We start from the raw sequence: 24,209 nt of genomic DNA, 5'->3' as shown, positions 1-24,209 counted from the left end.
CAAAGTAACCACTACTAAAAGGACACCAATAAGAAGAAGAGATTTTTGAGATATACGGTGTTAGTGCTGGTCCCCACGGTAGAGTGTAAACGACGAGCCACATAGAAAGGACAATATGAAGTGCTGGAGAGAATAGGAGAAGTTAATGATTGGATCTGACTGCCAGGACATCAGCCCCCGGGAGCAGATCTATCACATAAACCTGTTAAAAGCATGGAGAGAAAAACCCCAATTGTCACGTACCCCACACCCACTCAGGAGGCAGCCGCTGTGTATGTGTCACCTACTCTGTCCCCAGCACAAGTACAGGAAGTAAAGACCCTGATCTAGAAAACAGATGTGTTTTCAGGGACACCAGGCCGAATTGAGGTTACGGCTCATGATATTGTTTCCCTACCAGGGAGAAAAATGAGCATGAGGCCAAATTGGGTACCAGAGTCTCGACGAGCCGCGATTAGACCAGAGATAGAAAATGTTGGCAGATGGAGTAGTCAAAGAGTCACATAGTGAGTGGTCTAGCCCAATTGTGATGGTCACGAAGCCCGATGGGTCTTTGCAGTTTTGTAAAGATTTTCGGAAGGTAAATGATATCTCCAAGTTTGATGCCTACCCCAAGCCCCGAGTAGATAAACTGTTGGAGAAAATTGGTCAAGTTCTGTACATTACGACCCTGCACCTAGCCAAAGGTTACTGCCAAACTCATCTGACTCCCAGAGCCAAATAAAGACAGCCTTTGCAATCCCTGATGGTTTGTTTCAATACACAGTCATGCCATTCGGCTTACACGGGGCCCCAGCCAACTTTCAACGGACCAGGTCCTAAAACCGAACAGAGCTTACGCCGCAGCCTATTTAGATGACATGGCGGATCTACAGCCCAGATTGGGAATCCCACTTACCTAGGGTACAGGCAGTGCCAGACGCCCTTAGGAAAGCAGGACTCACGGCAAACCCTGCCAAGTGTCGTGGGGTTAGAGGAAACTGAGTATCTGGGAAGAGGGTTCATCAAACCCCAACTTAAGGTCGAGGAAATTAGAAAATGGCCAAAACCAGCAAATAAGAAGCAGGTTCAGTTACAGACCAGTTACTTCTGGAAGTTCATCCCAAGTTATGCAATAGTGGCCACCCCACTCACCGACATGACTAGTGCCAGAGGGCCAAACATGCTAAGATGAGATGAAAAGGCCAATAAATCATTTAGAACATTAAAGGAGGCTCCCTGCTGTAATCCAGTGCTGGTGGTACCAGACTTTGAGCACGAGTTCATTGTTCAGACGGATGCGTCAGAGGTCGGCTTGGGAGACGTGCTCTCCCAAGAGGTAGATGGGGTGGGAAAGCTGGAACCACGGGAGGCCAACTACTCAGTCTTGAGAAAGAGACTGTGGCAGTAAAGTGGGGTCTAGAAAGCCTGAAATACTACCTGCTAGTGCGCCACTTCACTCTACTCAGTGACCATGCCCCACTCACCTGGATGCAGGTGGTTTTTGAGTCTCCAACCGTTTCACTTTGACATAAAACACAGAGCAGGGAAGGAAATGGGAAATGTGGATGGGTTGTCCCGCATGCACGCCTATTTTGCTGCGGTAGCCTGACCTAGGGGATGCTCAGCATATGTGGGAACTCTTGTAAACTGTTGGAAAAGCATTCCTCATGAAGATGGTTGAGAGAATGCCAAGAGTGTGCAAAGCTGTCATCAAGGCAAAGGGTGGCTACTTCGTAGAATCTCAAATATAAAATATGTTTTGATTTGTTTAACCCTTTATTACTACATTATTCCATGTGTTATTTCATATTTTTGATGTCTTCACTAGTTTCTACAATGTATAAAATAGTAAAAATAAAGATAAATCCTTGAATGATTAGGTGTGTCCAATCTTTGGAATGGTACTTGTGGCAAAGAAGGGGGCCAGGTGATAAATGGCAGATATGTGAGGGCAGAACGAATAAACAAACGGGCTCTGCCCTCACACTAAAATGGCCATCCCAGAAAAGAACGACATATCACAAAATGGCCGACCGCCAAAAACTACAATCCCCAGAGGAAAGGGGAATGCTCAGAAGGTGGGGGCGACCCACAGATAAGAGGTCAAAACAAACCAGGAAGAGAGAGGAAGGGGCTGGGGGATCTGTGAACCATAGAGAAAGAGAAAGTAACAATATTTATTAGCTGGTTTATACCATATATGACCTGGACTGTTTGGACTTATCTGTTGGCATTTGGACTAGGTCCCGATTAATTGGCATGGCTGATTAATTAGGGCCGATTTCAAGTTTTGAAAACTATCGGTAATCGCATTTTTGGACGCCGATTACATTGCAATCCACAAGGGGACTGCGTGACAGGCTGACCTCCTGTTACGCAAGTGCAGCAAGGAGCCAAGGTAAGTTTCTAGCTAGCATTAAACGTATCTTTTAAAAAACAATCAATCTTAACATAATCACTAGTTAACTACACATGGTTAATGACATTACTAGTTTAACTAGCTTGTCCTGCGTTGCATATAATTAATGCAGTGCCTGTTAATTTATCATCGAATCACAGCCTACTTCGCCAAATGGGTGATTTGGGTTTTAACAAAAGCGCATTTGCAAAAAACGCAATCGTTGCACCAATGAACCTAACCATAAACATCAATGCCTTTCTTAAAACCAATACACAACAAGTACGTTTTTTTTTTTTAAACCTGCATATTTAGTTAAAAGAAATGCATGTTAGCAGGCAATATTAACTAGGGAAATTGTGTCGCTTCTCTTGCGTTCAGTGCAAGCAGAGTCAGAGTATATGCAGCAGTTTGGGACGCCTGGCTCGTTGCGGACTGTGTGAAGACCATTTCTTCCTAACAAAGGCCGTAATTAATTTGCCAGAATTTGCCATAATTATGACATAACATTGATGGTTGTGCAATGTAGCAGCAATATTTAGACTTAGGGTTGCCACCAATGTTCGATGAAATACGGAATGGTTCCGTATTTCACTGAAAGAATAAACATTTGTTTCCAAAATTATAGTTCTCGGATATGACCATACCTAATGCTCGTATTTCTGTGTTTATCTTTATTATAATTAAGTCTATGATTTGATATTTGATAGAGCAGTCTGACTGAGCGGTGGTAAGCAGCAGCATGCTCGTGAGCATTCATTCAAACAGCACTTTCCTGCATTTGCCAGCAGCTCTTCGCAATGCTTGAAGCACATCGCTGTTTATGACTTCAAGCCTATCAACTCCCGAGATTAGGCTGGCAATACTAAAGTGCCTATTGTAGTATCTGGGATCTACATCTGTTTATAGTAGTTACTGTGCTGTTACTAAGCAGTAATGCATTACGGCAGTGTTACGTTACTACACCTAATAGGAAATGCACATGCGCACTGGAATGCCGGGAACTGTAGAGCACGAGGGGTTTTGACTAAACGAAAACTAACTGTACTCCAGTCTCCTGCCTGGTCATTTCTCCACAACACAAATATTACAGTGGCGACGAGGTGATTAAACTACATAAACGGACATTGCTTGAAGGGAAGAATGTTGCGTGAGTAATGAAACTCAAAATAATTATGTAATTCGTCAGTTATTTTTTATTTTCTTTCGCCAGTAGAGAAGGCTAAGCACTGCTAGCACTGCTAGTACAGTATTCAGGAGCTGCCAAGTAGCAAGACTATTGGAGTCCAGAATAGCGACACTGCCCTCTGGTGGTTAAATAAAATAAACTGACATTGAACCCCATTGGAATTAGTCGATCTCAGTGGAGAAATATTGTCCAAAAAAGGAAGAAGGAACGTAACACGCTGTGTACATTATTACAAATGAGTGCAGTGAATGAAGTAATTGCAGAAACTTCTGAAGTGAAAAATTAGATGAAAATTCAGAAAATTAAGGAATATAAGGAAACTGAACAATTAACTGTGAAAATGGCAACCTTTGGTCGAGTACCAGTGTTTGAGGCTACAAAAGAGGATTTTGATTCCTATTTGGAGCGTTTTGAGCGTTGGCTGGCTGCAAATGAAATCAAAGATGGAAAGAAAGCAGACGTATTTCTCAGTGTTTTGGGTCCAACTGAGTATGGATTGCTGAAAGGTCTCATTGAACCAATGAAAGCAGTGGAGTTGAACTATGCAGAACTGACTGAAACTCTTTCAAGGTATTTCAAGCCTAAGCCAATTCTCATTGCAGAACGTTTCAGATTTTACCAACGTCACCAGAGTCAAGGGGAAACCGTGGCTGACTACATCCTTGTTTTGAAAAGGCTGGCAAGTACATGTGAGTTTGTACAATTTCTTGATGATGCTCTCCGAGACAAGTTTGTATGTGGTCTCACAGGTGAAGCATATCACAGAAGGCTCCTGTCAGAGAAGGACCTGACCTTTAAGAAAGCCTGTGATATAGCACTTGGACTCGAGCTTGCCCACAGGGATACTATTGAGCTATCGGGACATGCAGAACGTCAGAAAGGTGTTCACAAGGTCAGTGATGTACGTGGTCAAAAAAGCTCACAAAAGTCACACTTTTTTCAGTCCTGTCCTCAAGGTTACACAAGAACAAAGCAGCCCACATCTCAAAGGTCTAAGCCAACTTGCTACAGATGTGGGGGAGATAATCATCAGCACAGTGAATGTCGATTCCAAAAGGAAAAGTGCCACAATTGTGGAAAGGTTGGACATTTACAGAGAATGTGTAAAGCCTCGAAATGCACAGGAAGAGCGCACAAAGTGTCAGACGCAGCCCAAGACGAGGAAGGTACAACTGAAACAGTATTGGAACTGTTCATAGTGTACACAGCTCAACAAGTAAAAGATATATTCCATCTCAACATGGAGTTAGCGGGAAAACCAGTAAAAATGCAGCTGGACACCGGAGCGTCTGTATCTCTGGTTCTAGAGAGACTCTACAAAGAAAAACTGAAAGAGTGCCCTCTTCAGCCCGCGTCCATCCGCCTTTCTTCATACACTGGTGACACTATTCCTGTGTTAGGGCAGATCCAGGTACCAGTCCGGTATGTGGGGAAGGAGTGGACGCTACCGCTTGTCATTGTTAAAGGAGAAAAATCAGCCTTGCTAGGCAGAAACTGGCTACAAAAGATCAAGTTGAACTGGGGAGAAATCTTCAGTCTGAGAAATGACAAACCAGTGAGCCAGGCTACACTCACTAACATGCTGGAGAAGCACAAATAACTTTTCAAAGATGGCTACGGTGAAATACAAGACTTCACAGCAAAAGTCAGTGCAAGAAGGAACCAAGCCTATCTTTCACAAACCACATCCAGTTCCCTATGCTCTTAAGGAAGCAGTAGAGAAGGAACTGGACCGCCTACAGGAGAATAACATAATCACGAAAGTAGCAAGGAGCGACTGGGCCGCTCCGATTGTTGTAGTCCCAAAGAAAGACAAGACCGTCAGAATGTGCGGTGACTACAAGGTCACAGTAAATCGCTGCATACTACCAGAGGAATATCCACTACCATACGCTGAAGATCTGTTTGCCACTCTAGCTGGTGGGAAGGTTCAGTAAGCTGGACCTGGCATTCGCTTATCAGCAACTGAAGCTGGATCCGGAGTCAGAACAGTATCTGACCATCAATACACACAAGGGGCTATTCAGATTCAATCGCTTGGCCTATGGAATCTCGACAGCTCCAGCGATATTCCAACAAACAATGGATCAGATCTTGGACGGTATAGACCATGTTGTGTGCTTCATGGACGACATCCTCGTGTCAGCACCAACCATTGGAGAGCACCTTGTCGTGCTGGACAAAGTGATGTCAAGACTGGAGAAATAGAGTGAGAATGAAACGCAGCAAGTGTGAGTTCCTCCAGGACTCAGTGGAGTATCTCGGATACAAGATTGATGCACAAGGCCTGCACCCAACCAACAGCAAGGTGGAAGCAATCGTAAATGCACCAGCACCCACAAATATCTCAGAGCTGAGGTCATTTTTGGGGCTCCTGAACTATTACGGAAAGTTTGTGGCAAACTTGTCCACATTGTTGCATCCGCTTCACCAACTGCTGCAGGCCGATACAAAGTGGAATTGGTCCCCACAATGCAAAGAAGCATTCAAGACTTGCAAACAGCGTCTGCTAGAGAGCAAGTGGCTTGCCCACTATAACACAGAGATGAAGCTGAGACTCGCGTGTGATGCATCTCCATACGGAGTAGGAGCCGTCATCTCACATGTTCTACCATCAGGTGAAGAACACCCTATTGCATTTGCATCACGGACTCTGTCACCAAGTGAGAAAAATTATGCTCAAATTGAGAAGGAAGCCCTGAGCATAAAATTCGGAGTGAAGAAGTTTCAAATACCTCTACGGAAGGAAGTTCCAACTGCTGACAGATCACAAGCCTCTGTTGGCCATCCTTGGACCAAAATCAGCTATACCAACCCTTGCTGCACCTCGAATGCAACGTTGGGCTCTGATATTGTTAGCCTACGACTACGAGATTGAGTACAGACGATCCAGTGATCACGCAAATGCCGATGCACTATCAAGACTACCATGCAATAGTGACTCCGACATTGAAGATGATAGAGCAGTCTTCCAGATCTCTCTCATTGATGAACTGCCCATATCTGCTTCTGACATAGCAGAGGAAACAAGGAAAGACCCAGTGCTTTCCAAAGTCTTGGACTTAACATTAGGCGGTTGGCCAACCTTCGTAAGTGACGATAACCTTCGTCCATTCATCGACAAGAAAGACCAGTTGTCCACTGATCAAGGGTGTGTTCTGTGGGGATCAAGGGTGGTGGTACCTCACAAATTCCAGAGGAGACTGCTATCTGACCTGCATGAGGGACATCCAGGGATCACTCGAATGAAAGCACTCGCTCGCAGTTATCTGTGGTGGCCTGGACTGGATCAGGACATTCAACAGCATGTAGGCCACTGCTCACCTTGTGAAGCTGTTCGCAACAAGCCTGCTGCTGCACCTCTTCATCCATGGTCCTGGGCTGCTACACCTTGGGAACGCATCCATGTGGATTACGCCGAAATTGACAAGCAACATTTCCTTGTTGTCGTCGATGTCCATTCCAAGTGGATGGAAGTGTTCCCTACTCAACTGACCACACCTGAGAAGACCATCAATCTTCTCAGACACCTGTTTGCATCCTTTGGGCTAGTCAAGGAGCTCGTATCGGACAATGGCCCCCCGTTCACGTCAAACGATTTTGAAATGTTTCTCAAGAACAACGGAGTAAGGCGCATCCTGTCACCACCTTACCATCCGGCATCAAACGGAGCAGCGGAGAGAGCCGTGCAAACCTTTAAGAAGGCCTGGACTAGACTCGAGGTTCAGTCTGTGCCCATCCACCAAAGGCTTCCCCGGTTCCTGTTTACTTACCGTAACACCCCACACACAGTAACGGAATGTACACCAGCTTAACTGTTTCTGAAACGCCAACCATGTACCCTCCTGATATTGTTGAAACCAGACTTGTCAAGCACTGTGGCAAAGCACCAGCTACAGCAGAAGAAAGCTCATGACAGACACTCAAAGACTGTCAGAGAATTCAAAGAGGAAGAGAGGGTGATGGTACATGATTTCAGACACCCCAAGCGCCTGTGGAACTCAGGTGTGATCTTGCAACGCAGAGGACCTTTGACTTACCAAGTCCAAATTGGTCATCGCCAGGTCAACGTTCATGTGGATCATCTGCTACGGTCCAACACCCCAGCAGAGACATGCCGAGAGAACAAGAACAATAACGACCCCCAGGACTATTCTCCTGACTGTGGACGTACGGGAGAGACAGAGCCTGACCTTCCACCCGAACCTGGCCCACCACAGGAAGCCCAAGAGGAGCGGAGATATCCTATTCGACAGCGAAGGGCACCTCAAAAGCTAGCTGGTTAAGGAGGTAACGGACAGTAAAACAAACACTTTAACAAACACTTTAAAGGAAAGAAAAATGACATTACCTGGGTTAGTTATTAGGACACAAACTCCATCTTCGGGGCAGAATAATCCCCTGGATTTGTGCTGGGCTCTGAAAAGTCTGCTTCAACCCAGTAGTTGAAAAATGTTTAAGAATGCATTGTTCAGATATTGCATTAGTAGTTACCTAACATATTTACCTTGTTCTCTGGGGGTTAAACACTATGGGGGAGGAGTGTAGTATCTGGGATCTACATCTGTTTATATTAGTTACTGTGCTGTTACTAAGCAGTAATGCATTACGGCAGTGTTACGTTACTACACCTAATAGGAAATGCACATGCGCACTGGAATGCCGGGAACTGTAGAGCACGAGGGGTTTTGACTAAACGAAAACTAACTGTACTCCCGTCTCCTGCCTGGTCATTTCTCCACAACACAAATATTACACCTATAAGAACATCCAATAGTCAAAGGTATATGAAATATTAATGGTATAGAGAGAAAGTCTGATAATTCCTATAATAATTACAACCTAAAACTTCTTAACTGGAAATATTGAAGACTCATGTTAAAAGGAACCACCAGCTTTCATATGTTCTAATGTTCTGAGCAAGGAACTTAAACGTTAGCCTTTTTACATGGCACATATTGCACTTTTACTTTCTTCTCCAACACTGTGTTTTTGCATTATTTAAACCAAATTAAACAGGTTTCATTATTTATTTGAGAATAAATTGATTTTATTTATGTATTATATTAAGTTAAAATAAGAGTTCATTCAGTATTGTTGTAATTGTCATTATTGCAAATATAACAAAATATATTTTTTTACATTTTATTTAAAAAATGGCCGATTAATCTCTATCGGCTTTTTTTGGGGTCCTCCAATCGGTATCGGCGTTGAAAAATCATAAACAGTCGACCTCTAGTTTGGACCTGGACATAGAGAACCCGATTCATATACCGAACCCTGCAATCCTTGACCACGCCTGCGGCCTGGGCGGACCAGGACGGAGAAACCAACATACAGGTACTGTACTGTCTTGCTCTAAATTTGTCCTGTTCGATTTTGGTGACGGTCTCCGCTTAATTTGTGACAAACTCTCCTAACCTTGAAGAGGTTACTGTAATACACATACTGTAATACCCATGAGGTGTTCGTGGACTAAGCAATTCATATGTTGACTTGGATTCCATAAAGTTGGATTTAGTTTGAGCTCAATTATTTGTGTTTATGGGCAATGTGAAAGGTTCGATGGTGATCTTTTGAGAGGCTACTCAGACTCCTTGCTCCGGCCACACCCACAGACAGTCTCTTCTCCGGAATGAGTCTGGATCTGTGTACCTCCCCGACCATTCACCGAATGTGAGCACATTCATGGCCATCTGATTGGTCCAGAAACCAATAGGTTGGACCAGAGCCAAAACACATGTGGGTAAAGAAGAGGTTTGAAACTCTGATTGGTTAGACGAGCTTCTCCTCACCAAAAACATCTTCAATGATGGCTTCCTCAGAATAAAGTATGTAGCGAACAACAGAGCAGGGGTCTAACATACCACCTAGATACCAGGGGCTTGTTCAGGTAGATGCAATGGTAGAAAAAATTCAGATAGAAAATGCATCCGCCATCCATTGAAAATGACTGATTCCATTAGTTTGACAGAAGTAGTGCCTAGTATAAACACTGAGAAGTTCATGCATGTGATTTATGTACAGCTATATCTTGGCCAGGTCGCAGTTGTAAATGAGAACTTGTTCTCAACTAGCCTACCTGGTTAAATAAAGGTGATTTTAAAAAAAATATATATATATTAAAAGATTTCTAAATCAGTTATCACCATTACCTGAACTGGGCCTCAGTGCCTGTGACCTCATCAAGGTGCTGCTGTAGCACTAGGAGTTCGGTAGAGTAGCGCTCCTCTGTCTCTTTGGCATGCTGCTGGTAGTAGGCCCTAAGGTGCTCCACCTCCATTCTGTGGCATTCCTCCAGCTGGGCACGCTGCTGCTGGACGTCGGCCCTCAACTTCTGGACGTCCTCAGCAGTGGTCAGCTCCCTCCGATCTGGGTAGAGAGAGATGGTGTAAGCATTAGCATGGCTATGTCGACGGAAGCAGACGGGCTCTATCTTTCCCATTCATTTTGGTATTGAGGCTTGCAGACATTCCAAATGCAGATGGTATAGAATATGGGCACCACATAATTCGGCACCATTTTGTGGTGATTTTGGTTTAGACATACAATGTAGATCAAGATTTACCATCAAGGCCGTGTGTGGAAGTAATAGAGCTGTCGATAATCTTGCGCAGGCTGGCGATCTCCTCCTGACTGCTGCGCTTCAGATCATTGTACCCCAGCTGTATCACCTCAATCTAAGAATAACAAGTAGTTTGACAGCAGAGTTCATTGGCGTTATCATTAAAATCAATTAGCTAGAGTGCCTTCTGGAAGTATTCACACCCCTTGACTTTCCCCCCCAAAAATCGAAATTGTCACCGGCCTACACACAATACTCCGTAGCGTCAAAGTGGAAATATGTTTTTTTTTTTTTTTTTACAAATTAATAAAAAATGAAAAGCTGAAATGTTATGGCAAACCAAAATAAATTCAGGAGTAAAAATGTACTTAACAAGTTGCATGACCTCAGTCTGTGTTCAATAATAGTGTTAAACATGATTTGTGAATGTACCCCACACATACAATTATCTGTAACGTCCCTGAATCAAGCAGTGAATTTAAAACACAGATTCAACCGCAAAGATCAGGGAGGTTTTCTAATGCCTTGCAAAAGGCACTATTGGAGGTAAAAAATAAAAAAAAACATTGAATATGCAAGTTATAAATTCCACTTTGGATGGTGTATCAATACACCCAGTCACTACAAAGCTACAGGTGTAGTTTGAGGCAGGAGTTTAATGGCTGTGATAGAAGAAAAATTAGATCAACATTGTACACTAAACAAAAATAAACACGTGACGTGTTAGTCCCATGTTTCATGTGCTGAAATAAAATCCCAGAAATGTTCAATAAACACAAAAAGCTTATTTCGCACAAATTTGTTTACATCTCTGATGGTGAGCATTTCTCCTTTGCCAAGATAATCCATCCACCTGACAGGTGTAGCATATGAAGCTGAAGCTGATTGAACAGCATCATTGCACAGGTGCACCTTGTGATGGGGACAATAAAAGGCCACTAGAATTTCTAGTTTTGCCACAACACAATGCCACAGATGTCTCATGTTGACAGAGTGTGCAATTGGCATGCTGACTACTGTAATGTCCACCGGAGCTATTGCCAGAGAATTAAAAGGTCATTTCTCTACCATAAGCCACCTCTAACATTGTTTCAGAGAATTTGGCAGTACATCCAAGCGGCCTCACAACCGCAGACCAAGTGTAACCATGCCAGCCCAGGAACTCCACACCCAGCTTCTTTACCTACGAGATCGTCTGCAGACCAGCCACCAAGACAGCTGATGAAACTGTACATTGCAAAAAAGGATCTGTACACAATTCCTGGAATCTGAAAATGTCCCAGTTCTTCCATGGCCTGAAAACGCAGACATGTCACCCATTGAGCATGTTTGGGATGCTCTGGATTAACGTGGACCACAGCGTGTTCCAGTTCCTGCCAATACCCAGCAACTTCACACAGCCATTGAAGAGGAGTTGGACAACATCCCACAGGCCACAATCAACAACCTGATCAACTCTACGCAAAGGATATGTGTTGTGCTGCATGAAGCATATGATGGTCACACCAGATACTGACAGGATTTCTGGTATCTGTCACCAACAGATGCATATCTGTATTCCCAATCATGTGAAATCCATAGATTAGGGCCATATTTATTTATTTCAATTGACGGATTTCCTTATTTGAACTTTAACTCAGTAAAATCTTTGAAATTGTTGCATGTTTCGTTTATATTTTTGTTCAGTGTAGTTACTCCACAATTCTAACCTCAATGACAGAGTGAAAAGAAGGAAGTCTGTACAGAATAAACATATTCCAAAACATACAGTAATACTGCAAAAAACAAATTGGAAATGCAATTAACTTTTTGTCCTGAATACAAGTGTTATATTTGGGGCAAATCCAATACAACACATGACTGAATATCTCTCTCCATATTTTCAAGCATAGTGGTGGCTGAATTATATTATGGGTATGCTTTAATAGTTAAGGACTGAGGAGTTTTTCTGGATAAAAAAAGAAATGCACAGGCAAAATCCTAGAGGAAAAGCTGGTTCAGTCTGCTTTCCGCCAGACACTGGGAGATGAATTCCCCTTTCAGCAGGACACAAGGCCATATCTACAGTGGTTGCTTACCAAAAAGACAGTGAATTTTACCCATAGCGGCCTAGTTACAGTTTTGACTTAAATCTTTTTCAAAAGCTATGGAAAGAGCTGAACATTGTTGTCTAGCAATGATCAACAACCAATTTGACAGATCTTGAAGAACTATGAAAAGAATGGGCAAATGTTGCACAATCCTGGTGTGGAAAGCTCTTAGACACTTACCCAGAAAGACTCACAGCTGTAATCGCTATCAGGTGATTCTAACATGTATCGAATACTTATCTAATCAAGATACATTAGTGTTTTTATTTGAATTCTATTTTATTTTTTATTTTTTTTACAAATGCATCATCCAGGTTAGGGGAGGATTTGGCCGGCTGGGTTGTCCTTGTCCCATCGCGCACTAGCGACTCCTTGTGGCGGCCAGGCGCATGAACGTTGACCTCGGCGGCCAGCTGTACGGTGTTTCCTATGACACATTGGTGTGGCTGGCTTCCAGGTTAAGCAGGCAGTGTGTCAAGAAGCAGTGTGGCTTGGCAGGGGTCATGTTTCAGAGGACGCATGGCTGTCAACCTTCACCTCTCCCAAGTCCATATGGAGTTGCAGCGATGGGAAAAGACTAAATACCAATTGGATATCACGAAATTAGGGAGAAAAAGGTATATTTATTGTTATTTAAAAAAATAAAGAACAAAGAACAAATTCTTATTTTCAATGACGGCCTAGGAACAGTGGGTTAACTGCCCGTTCAGGGGCAGAATGACAGATTTATTTGTACCTTGTCAGCTCGGGGGTTTGAACTTGCAACCTTCCGGTTACTAGTCCAACGCTCTAACCACTAGGCTACCCTGCCGCCCCATATAGATATACACACACACACACACACACAGTTGAAGTCGGAAGTTCACATACACCTTAGCCCAATACAACTAAACTTAGTTTTCACAATTAATCCTAGTAATAAAATCCCTGTTTTAGGTCAGTTAGGATCACCACTTTATTTTAAGAATTTGAAATGTCAGAATAATAGTAGAGAGAATTATTTATTTCAGCTTTTATTTATTTCATCACATTCCCAGCGGGTCAGAAGCATTGCCTTTAAATTGTTTAACTTGGGTCAAACGTTTCAAACGTTTCGGTCAGGTTTGTAGGCCTTCTTGCTCGCACATGCTTTTTCAGTTCTGCCCACAAATGTTCTATAGGATTGAGGTCAGGGCTTTGTGATGGCCACTCCAAAACCCTGACTTTGTTGTCCTTAACCCATTTTGCCACAACTTTGGAAGTATGCTTGGGGTCATTGTCCATTTGAAAGACCCATTTGCGACCAAGCTTCAACTTCCTGACTGATGTCTTGAGTTGTTGCTTCAATATATCCACAATTTTCCTACCTCATGATGCCATCTATTTTGTCAAGTGCACCAGTCCCTCCTGCAGCAAAGCACCCCCACAACATGATGCTGCCACCCCCGTGCTTCACGGTTGGGATGGTGTTCTTCGGCTTGCAAGCCGCCCTCTTTTTCCTCCAAACATAACAATGGTCATTATGGACAAAAAGTTATATTTTTGTTTCATAAGACCAGAGGACATTTCTTCAAAAGGTACAATCTTTGTCCCCATGTGCAGTTGTAAAACCGTAGTCTGGCTTTTTTATGACGGTTTTGGAGCAGTGGCTTCTTCCTTGCTGAGCGGCCTTTCAGGTTATGTCGATGTAGTACTCGTTTTACTGTGGATATAGATACTTTGGTACCCGTTTCCTCCAGCATCTTCACAAGGTTAATAGCACGCTGTTGTCCTGGGATTGATTTGCACTTTTTGCACCAAAGTACGTTCATCTCTAGGAAACAGAACGCGTCTCCTTCCTGAGCGGTATGAGGGCTGCGTGATCCCATGGTGTTTATACTGTGTGCTATTGTTTGTACAGCTGAACGTGGTACCTTCAGGCATTTGGAAATTGCTCCAAAGGATGAACCAAACTTGTGGATGTCTTCAATTTTTCCCCCTAAGGTCTTGGCTGATTTCTTTTGATTTTCCCGTGATGTCAAGCAAAGAGGCACTGAGTTTGAAGTTAGGCCTTGAAATACATCCACAGGTACACCTCCAATTGACGCAAATTATGTCAATTAGACTATCAGAAGCTGACATCTTTACTGGAATTTTCCAAGCTGTTTAAAGGCACAGTCAACTTAGTGTATGTAAACTTCTGACCCACTGGAATTGTGATAGATTATTTCACTTATAATTCACTCTGTCTGTAAATAATTGTTGGAAAAATAACTTGTGTCATGCACAAAGTAGACGTCCTAAACGACTTGCCAAAACTATATAGGTTGTTAACAAGACATTTGTGGAGTGGTTGAAAAACGAGTTTTAATGACTCCAACCTAAGTGTATGTAAACATGCGACTTCAACTGCATGTGTGTTATATATATCTCAATAACTACATGTTTAAATTTTTCTTCCAATTTGAGATGTGTTTTGTGTTGATCGTTGACAATAAATCCATGTTAATCCCACCTTGAAACCCAACAAAAGGGGTGTGAATACTTAAGGCACTATCATCCGTCATATCATAGCACAGTTAGAAGTTAAAAAGCTAAGTGCTAGTGTCCTTACAATTACTGTACAATAATCAAATCATTGTTGCTTTCATCCCAGTCATAACACTGTGATTATATGTCAAACCCTGACAAGAGGTTGGTGTTGTAACGTCTAAACACAACCAATCAATGACTTTTCATGTTTTTTCCCACCAATGCATAAATTGAGCCTAAACCTCACAAAATGTTAACTAAAATCAACAGTTTTACACACACCGTATTGCCATCTGCCTTCAGTAAGGACTGGAGCTGTAGTAGACGACCATGCTCCTGCTCAATCCTTTCCTTCACCTGCTGAAGGTCTCTACATATTTCTATTGAGCGAGACAGAAGAAATGCCCATTACAAATATGTCCTCATGCAGTTAGTCTCAGGTACTGTATTTGTATCTTAATTACTAAAAGATATTTCATTTATCATTCATGTAGCTTTATTTGATGTGTGTATGCAAATGAAAACTGGGGGAAAATACAATATAATATAATTTGTCATTTTATCATGCCACAGTCAAGATCGTTTGGCGACTTATTTATTTGGACTTTTCCGTTAGTCAGCGACTCATCTCATAGGCTGCATGTTTATGTAGCATTGTTATCATTCGGGTAGACATCCCAACCAATAAAGCACCTTTTGCATCCTGTAAAACAGCACTGGGATCCCTGGTTTCTTCCTTTTCACATGAATGAATCATCCAGTCCTCAACATCAGTGGGGTGGAGATACTCCAAGAATTCCTCTCCGAAAAGTTTAGCAAAGGACTGTGAAGAGAACGGCAAAATAGCTTTCAAACATCGATGTCTCAATGAATATTTGATGCACTCGTGTGGTAATAATCAATGTCCAAACCTGAAATAATTCGGTCAAATAACATTCTCAGAAATCGAAAAGTAATTGAGAATGCAAAGGAACACAAATCAATACCTGGTTTATTAGGTTTGCTGTGTGTGTCCTATCCTTGTGGGGACATAAAATGACCAAAGGTCCCCATAAGGATAGTAAAACCAGGAAAATTCTCTGCTGTGCAGACATTTCCCACGTCCCCATCAGAACAAAGGCTATTTTAAGTTTAGGTTTAGAGTTACAATTACAGTTCCGGTTAGAATTAGCGTAAGGGATTAGTGGTTATGGTAAGGGTTAGGTTTAGGAGTTAGGTTTACAGGTTAGGGAAAATAATTTTATGGAAATTAGGTTCCCACAAGGATAGAAGAACATAACACATGCGTGTGTGTAATTAATGCTAACTACCAGGATGAGCTGCTTGCATTCTTCAGACACAATTTGCACCACATTCTGGTACTTGGAGCTTTTGGGATCATCTGTGAAGTCTGAGAAAAACAACAAAAGCATACAGTATTATTGTCTTATATTGAGCATAAATAGTACACCATAATTCAATTACTAAAATAAGATGAAAGCAAAAGTGACTGAATAACTTGTGTGGGAGTCAGTGTCCTGTTTTCTATCTACAGTTTGTAGCATGGTTGAAGTCATGAATGATAGATTAAAAAAAACTTCAATGTGGCCCGTCTAGCTCCATAACCCCAGATACACACACACAATGAAAAATGCATGTGCGCACACACAGTGAAACACACACGCCCGCACCCTTTGGTTCTTTGAGGCGGCCCAGCTCAAGTATGCAGGCACGGGAGTCTGTCTGCTCCCGGAGCAGCTCCAGCTGCGCAGCGTGTATCTGAGACAGGCTGATCCGCTGGGCCTCCAGCTGCAGCCTGCACTCCACCTTCACAAATAGACAAGAGTGGAGAGAGCATAAAATTAGATGCACCAGAATGTATATACTCACTCAGTCTACCTACTGTGGCACAATATAGATTGTTTCAGGAGTAGGACACACAAATTCCACAGGATTATATGTACTTGTTGCAACTTACACACAATGAATTTATGGTATTCTTAGCAATATGACATTATAGAGGTAACACAATTGTCAACCAATACTGGCCCCTCTTAATGTAGGCATGCCTGTTGTTGTTTATATCTGTAAGCAGGAAGTCGGCCCGCTGTGTATGATGCCATATTGCTGAGTGTACCTTGTGACCACCATCCCACTCAGTCTGCAGAATTCTCTCTCTTTGCTCTCGTTTTCCTGAATAGGATGTCGGTGGGCGGAGCCGGGAGAGTCGTCAGGGAAATGGGACACACCTGGGCTCGGGTGTATCCCGGGATAAATACACCTCTTCCTCAATTATTGAGGAGACTCTCTCCATGCAGACACAATGATAGAGTTTGGTTGTGGCAATTTTGTTTGTTTGTTTGCTTTGGCACCTTTTAACACCCCTCATTGTCACATTTATGCACGCAAACACACCATTGCAAATTGTATTTAGTTTACTTCAGTTAATAAATATATTTTGTTATTATTTTTGTTATGAACTTCAAGGCGATTCGTGACAACCTTTAAACAAACATTCCAAATGGTGTATCCACAATATATAAATGGACAGTCCAGTCCACCCAGCACCTTGTTTGAATGAGAATGCCTGTTTCCCTGATTCAGATTTTATACGCGAGACAGGGGGGAGCACCTGGGCTTTAGCACAATAAATGAGGGGCCAGCTATTATCCATTCTTCAGCCAGCAATACAATGGGGAGCTGGCAAGGGTTTTCGCCCGCCCGCCTGTGGATGGTGTAAATGCAGATGTGTTGCAGCTACACTCGCGTGAAATTATGATTTTCTTTTATTTTGATGACAGTGCATTTTGCTGTGCACAGTGTTTTTGTGTTGTTTTCATAGTGCTTTGTAAGACAAGAATTGATCCAACCAATTTAAGAGCTATACTATAAATATTACAGTAGGACATCAAATTGATGTCAAGCACATGCCTGGTCGCCTAATGCATGTAGCTATGTAGAATATGATCCTGTTCTTTGGCAAATACTGCTATGAAACAGAGATTGAATAATTGCGTACTGCAACTTCCTAAACAAATTCATAGTTCTTACTTTGGTTATTTCACACTGATTATTAGCACAGTCTGGGCAGTACAACACTTGCTGACACAATAACAACCAAGCATATGACTCTTGAAAATAAAAATCGGTGACAAAAGAAAAGCTTTGCCTTTCATCACAGTCTTACTACTGGGTGCCCATAGTTTCTCTATGAAGCTTTGCCACCTGTTGATTGACCTTCCCAACCCGCTGTACTACTCTCTGATGGATCAAAGACAGCCACTCAGGCTGGAGCTAAAAGCACAGGCGGATGTGAGCTCAGGTGACATTTACATGCTCTATGGTCTCGTTGTCCCTGTCGTCGTCCTCTCGCTTCGCTACATGGTCCGCCCGACACTCCATCCCATCTACTCTCTTCCCCTGAAAAGAGGAGAAAAGGTAGCCATTGTAACAAGAGTTTAAACATGTGAATATAAAACACATGTTAACAGTGTTGATGAGGTCTGGCGACAACGCGTATGGCATATAACACAATGAAGCGCTTACTGAGAAGGCTACACTGTAAACATTAAGACAGCTTCGGAAGCATTTCACATCTTTTATTAGCAATTCATTAATATCAATGAATACTATGTCATCTCAAATATGGTGTACTTCACTTGCACACAGTACTGATACCAAGAACAAGAGGCAATAGCACCATTAAGTTGTTTTTATAAAGTCATTTATAAATAGATGTAAATGTTGCTTATGAAAATGCTCATGAAGATGCTACTGTGTGTAGTCTATTAAGGGGTCCTTCCCAGTAAGAGAAATTGAACACAATGTGGTGCACTGATGCAAGATGAGGGACAAATGCTGTGCATCTTTGACAATGCTCTACTGAGGTGAAGCCTTGGACATGTATAATACAGGTGAGACACATATGAGTGGCTGTGACATAAAATGGCTTCTCACCTTCGAGCACTTACTCCCTGCAGGACGGAAAGAAACTACAATGTATACATTTCTCTACATAAAAGCAAAGAAGTTCTTCAGCGAGAGAAAGACATTCATGAAAGATGACGTACACTTCATGTCTTTTCATGCTCTTTTTAATATTTGAAGAGAATAGTTGTCACAGAATATAATTCTTACATAACAGCTTGAGTAAAGCTTGGTGATTTCAGCGTAATAACAATCTGAAAATGTTACATGGAGTGGAGCGTCTATACTCTGTGTGTTTATGCAACAGGCTCTCCTCCAGACTCTCTGTGCATTGAACCAATTGAGGCTCCCCCTTCAGCTTCTCCTGCTTTACAATGAGTGGTATGTGTGGCCTGACAACCACAGACAAAATATTGAGCCTCTTTTTACCTAAGGGTGTACTTATGAGAGCCAGCATCTGTCAGGTGCTTTGTAATCAAGCCTATCAATCACTAGAGTCACAGGCTGAATGAAAAAAAAAAAAACGTCAGTGCTAGAACAGGCAAACCTCACCTCAGCCAGGTTTTTAAATAAGCCTTCGGGTTCAGTCTACGCAGCGTATGAATACAGATACCATTCACCTGTATCAAGTAACGATCAACAATTCTAAGATTTAACAAGGGAGTAATGATACATCGTTACGTAGTACTGGTTGTGAACGTGATCAACTGTTAACCTGGTTATTTCAACAATAGTGAATTATGTACTGAGCATTAACATAAGACGAATGAAAATGCTCTATAAAACATTAACAGTTCAATCAGAAAGATTGTTTCATCAAACTTATGAAAAGGCAGGGATTGCGAGAGAGACATAAAAAGACAGCAATTCAGCAAGGCACTTAACGTTTCAGTAGTGGGGGCCATACCAGCTAAGAGGACTGCAGCAGTAGCTGCTGCGTGTGAATGCCTACCTGCTTCCCAATGTCGTCTCGCTCTCCGTGGTACCCGAAGCTGGAGTCCTCCTCCCCGGTCCTCTGCTGTGAGCTCGACGGAACCTGGCTCTCCATCTGAGCCCGCGACTCCCGCTCTGCTGCAGCAGTAGAACCTCCAGCTTTGTTTCTCTCCACCACCTCCTCCTTCTCTCTCTTCTCTTTGGACTGGGCAGAGCTCTGGCGTTTCTTCTTGCCTCGCCGCTGCGGTGTCTTGCGCCTGTCTGACCCAGAGGCTGAAGGCTCTACAGCGGAGCTATGCTCAACAGGTCCCTCCCCCACAGTCGAGACCTGAGATGGGGCTGCAGACGGAGCGAGTGTTTGGCTCTGGTGCAGAGCCTCCGGGGTGTGCCGGAGGCGATCTCGCTCTATTTCGGCGGCATGTAAGGAGGAGCGGAGCACCTCTACCTCCCCTTGGAGAGATTCGATCTGGAGATGATGATCCTTGATGGAGCAAGCTAGGACTGCAGACTGAACAGGCTGCTCTCTCTGTTGGAGATGTGCTTGGCTCAGAGCAGCTCTCCCTCCCTCCTCTCTCTGCAGTTCCATCTCTCCCTTTCTCTCCTTCAGAGTCTCCCGCTCTCTTTCGAGCTCTTCCTCAAGGTTTTCGTTTTGGGCAATGACCTCTTTGTTTTCTCTCTTGACCTGACTGAGCTCTCCTTCCAGCTCATCCAATTCGCCTTCTGTAACAGTCAGCTGCTCGGTAACTTCAGACAGCCTCACTGCGAGTTCTTCCTTTTCTGTCAGAGATACCTTCAGCTTCTCCATCAGCTCAGTAGTGTCTTTCTCTATCGAAGCACCGCCGTTGTCCTCCATTTGGATATTTTCCTTGCTCTCCCTCAGCTCCTGAATCTGTGACTGAAGGCTTGCAAGTTGAGACTCAAATACAAGTGTCTCCTTGAGAATCCTCTCTTCCAACTGCGCCTTTACCTCAACAAGGCACGTATACTCCTCCTTGAGCTCCTGATAGTTCACCTCAAAGTTCTTTTCGGCAAAAGAGAATGTGTTCCTTTGCTTTTCAATCTCCTCTTGCAACTCTACCACTTGTCGCTGCTTTTGTTCATTTTCTGTGGTGAGGGATTTACATTTTTTCGTCTTGGATTCAACTTCCTCTTTCATGGTGTTGTTGGTTTCCATCAAAATCCTATTTTCTGACTCCTGCCCCCTCCATTTGTTGTCCCAGCTCTTTTCTCTCTCCTTGGACTCATTTTCTAGCAACTCATTCTTTTTCAACAGCATTTGGAGATCCCTTTCCATTCTGACACTTTCTTCTCCACGCTTTCGCAGTTCCTCAACCTCCAACTGAAGTTCCTTGAGTTGCGCCACCAGCTCGTCGGCTTTTGAGCTGTGCAGTGCCATCTTTAGGTCGTCTTTCAGTGCAACAATTTGGTGTAACAGCTCGTCCCGCTTGACCTCGTAACCGTTCCGCAGTTCCTCCAGGGCTCGGCTGTGCCGAATGGATGCCTCGTTGAGGAGGTTCTCAGCGTTGAGATGGCTTTCCCTCTGGAGGTCCTCCCGAAGGAGAATGAGCTCCTCCTCGTGGCTGAAGAGGAGCTGCGTCCTCAGCCTCTCCAGTTCCGACTCCTGTGACTCTGCCATGCGGTCCAGCACCGCGTCCTTTTCACGCTCCATCATCTCCAGTTTGATCTTGTAGTTGGTTGTCTCCGACTCGTGCTTGGCCTCAATCTCTTCTGCTGACTCTGCAGCGGCAGCTAGCTGGGCCTTCAGGTCATCAATGGTTTCCTGGAAGCGCTGCAGATCACCCCGACAATGCTCATGGACAGCAAAGTTATGGGAGGCCTGCTCAATTTTGGCATGGGCTGAGCGGAGGTCCTGGAGCAGGTCAGTCACCTGACCCTGAAGGTCGAGCTTCTCCTGCGCCACCTGGGTCAGCTCCTGTCTGGCCTTCTCATGGAGAGCCTGGGCCTCTAGGAGCCTCTGCTGAAGCTCTGCGATCTTGCCCTTAAGCTCGATCACCACCTCGGGACTGGGACTGGGCGCGGGTTGCTGAGCTCTTAGAAGTGCTAGATCTTTGCGATGCTGCTCCGTGACCTGCTCCAGGGCCGCAGAGTGCTGCAAGCGAAGTTCCAGCTTCATCTGGACGATCTGCTCACCGTACATCTCATCTAGCTCTGCCCGAAGATGCTCCAGCCTGCGGGCTGAGTCCTCCTCTATTCTCTGGAAGGTGTCGCTCTCTGACAGGCTCCCCTGATGGCATCGCTTCTGGAGATCTTCCACAGTGCCCATTAGCTGCTGGATTTCACTGGAGGACATCCGCTCCTTCTGCCTAGAGGCTGAGAGTTCGCACCTGCATGACTCTAACTCATCCCTACAGCTATCCCACTCACCCTTACTGCCCTCCAGCTCAACCCTACATCTATCCAACTCACCCTTACTGCTCTCCAGCTCAACCCTACAGCTATTCAACTCACTCTTACTGCTCTCCAGCTCAACCCTACAGCTATCCAACTCACCCTTACTGCCCTCCAGCTCAACCCTACAGCTATCCAACTCACCCTTACTGCTCTCCAGCTCAACCCTACAGCTATTCAATTCACTCTTAGTGCTCTCTAAGTCCCTCTTACAGTTATCCAAGTCACTCTTACAGCTCTCCAGCTCTTGAGCCTTTGAGGATATTTGCTGGTTGAGGCCGTTTAAGCATTTCTCAGAGGCCATCAACTCACCCTTTAGCTGGTGGAGGGAGGAGTCATGTTCTGACATGACTCTCTCTTGCTCGGCAATCAGCAGTTCTTTCTCGTTCATCTTCTCTGCAAAAGTCTCCTCAGTCATCCTTCCCACCTGTGTAAGCTCCACCTTGAGCATGGTCAGTGTACGCTCATGTTCTGTTATTATTGCAGTTTGTTCCGAAATCAGCAGGTCTTTCTCATTTAACCTTTGTGCAAATGATTCTTCTGTTCTTCTTCCCACCTGTGAGGGAAAAGTAAGAATTAGACATACAGGTAAAATGTCAAATATAATTCAAATCTCATACTAAAACGGTTTAAATAAAACTTCCACAAAACAGCCCTTAAACTAAATTATGTTTTTGTAAGGTAATAAAAGTAAGAAATGTAATCAGATTTCAAAATGCACCCTGTAATCAACCACCTTTAAAAGAGATCCATTGAACAGATCAATACATTTCATACAAGCAGACATTTTCACCTGAATGACAGGCATTGACTAACACCAAATACGCAGCCGTCTCACCATCTCAGCCTCGTTGAGCCGGTGCTGGAGCTGGCTGACATGCAGCAGATGCTCCTTGCTCATCATTTGGTGCACTCTGACCTGGCCATCCATCTCCTCCAGCTGCTGCTGGTATTGGACGAGCTGCTGCTTGGACTGCAGGAGGTCCTGTGCTGTGCTGCTGTGGCTGGTGTTCCTCAGTGTCTCGCCTGCCTGCAGCTGTCAATCAAACCAGAGGGTGTTCATGTTCCCATGAAAATTGGGGAAAACAACAATATCACCACCACATCTGTTGTATAATTATTAGAAGGGTAATAAAATCCATGAAATATTGATAGAGCAGGGTAAAGCTTGAGACAGAATAAGATTGCATAGGACTAGCACAGGTATGTCTAACCTAGAGTTGCAAAATTCCAGTAACTTTCCCCAAATTCCCCGGTTTTCCAGAAATCCCAGTTGGAGGATTCACAGAATTCTGCTTTTCCCCCACTGTTTAAAGGAATATTCCAACAAGGTTCTCTGGAAAACCAGGGAAGGATACCGAAATTTTGCAAACACCCAATGGTTCTCCCAATCACGGCCAGTTGTGATACAGCCGGGAATCGAACCGGGGGCTGTAGTGACGCCTCTAGCACTGAGATGCAGTGCCTTAGACCGTTGCGTCACTCGGGAGCCCCTTCATTAGGAATGCTTTAGCAACAGCCTTGAAGGAGTTCAAATCAAATCAAATTTTATTTGTCACATACACATGGTTAGCAGATGTTAATGCGAGTGTAGCGAAATGCTTGTGCTTCTAGTTCCGACAATGCAGTAATAACGAGCAAGTAATCTAACTAACAATTCCAAAAAAACTACTGTCTTATACACAGTGTAAGGGGATAAAGAATATGTACATAAGGATATATGAATGAGTGATGGTACAGAGCAGCATAGGCAAGATACAGTAGATGATATCGAGTACAGTATATACATATGAGATAAGTATGTAAACCAAGTGGCATAGTTAAAGTGGCTAGTGATACATGTATTACATAAGGATGCAGTCGATGATATAGAGTACAGTATCAACGTATGCATATGAGATGAACAATGTAGGGTAAGTAACATTATATAAGGTAGCATTGTTTAAAGTGGCTAGTGATATATTTACATCATTTCCCATCAATTCCCATGATTAAAGTGGCTGGAGTAGAGTCAGTGTCATTGACAGTGTGTTGGCAGTAGCCACTCAATGTTAGTGGTGGCTGTTTAACAGTCTGATGGCCTTGAGATAGAAGCTGTTTTTCAGTCTCTCGGTCCCAGCTTTGATGCACCTGTACTGACCTCACCTTCTGGATGACAGCGGGGTGAACAGGCAGTGGCTCGGGTGGTTGATGTCCTTGATCTTTATGGCCTTCCTGTAGCATCGGGTGGTGTAGGTGTCCTGGAGG

The 24,209-nt window shown here is 43.7% G+C and overlaps 1 protein-coding gene across 5 annotated transcripts in view; it reads right to left on the bottom strand.

The window, feature by feature from the left end:
- The window catches only part of LOC112229706 (A-kinase anchor protein 9), a 133,562-nt gene that overhangs the window by 74,647 nt on the left and 34,706 nt on the right, over nucleotides 1-24,209 (bottom strand). For all 5 annotated transcript variants that reach the window (XM_042310054.1, XM_042310056.1, XM_024395693.2 and 2 more), the window contains 9 exons: nucleotides 22,801-22,998; nucleotides 19,573-22,518; nucleotides 18,027-18,113; nucleotides 16,385-16,520; nucleotides 16,025-16,104; nucleotides 15,408-15,537; nucleotides 14,997-15,094; nucleotides 10,138-10,249; nucleotides 9,725-9,941 (listed from right to left, as the gene is read on the bottom strand). In XM_042310054.1, the coding sequence (XP_042165988.1) occupies nucleotides 9,725-9,941; nucleotides 10,138-10,249; nucleotides 14,997-15,094; nucleotides 15,408-15,537; nucleotides 16,025-16,104; nucleotides 16,385-16,520; nucleotides 18,027-18,113; nucleotides 19,573-22,518; nucleotides 22,801-22,998 (4,004 nt within the window). The remainder of the gene's footprint in view (nucleotides 1-9,724; nucleotides 9,942-10,137; nucleotides 10,250-14,996; nucleotides 15,095-15,407; nucleotides 15,538-16,024; nucleotides 16,105-16,384; nucleotides 16,521-18,026; nucleotides 18,114-19,572; nucleotides 22,519-22,800; nucleotides 22,999-24,209) is intronic.

The sequence above is a fragment of the Oncorhynchus tshawytscha genome, linkage group LG31 (genome assembly GCF_018296145.1).
Source record: "Oncorhynchus tshawytscha isolate Ot180627B linkage group LG31, Otsh_v2.0, whole genome shotgun sequence".
In the NCBI taxonomy this organism is placed as follows: domain Eukaryota; kingdom Metazoa; phylum Chordata; class Actinopteri; order Salmoniformes; family Salmonidae; genus Oncorhynchus; species Oncorhynchus tshawytscha.
Note: the sequence above shows the minus strand (reverse complement) of the source record. Positions and strands in the feature narration are given on the sequence as shown.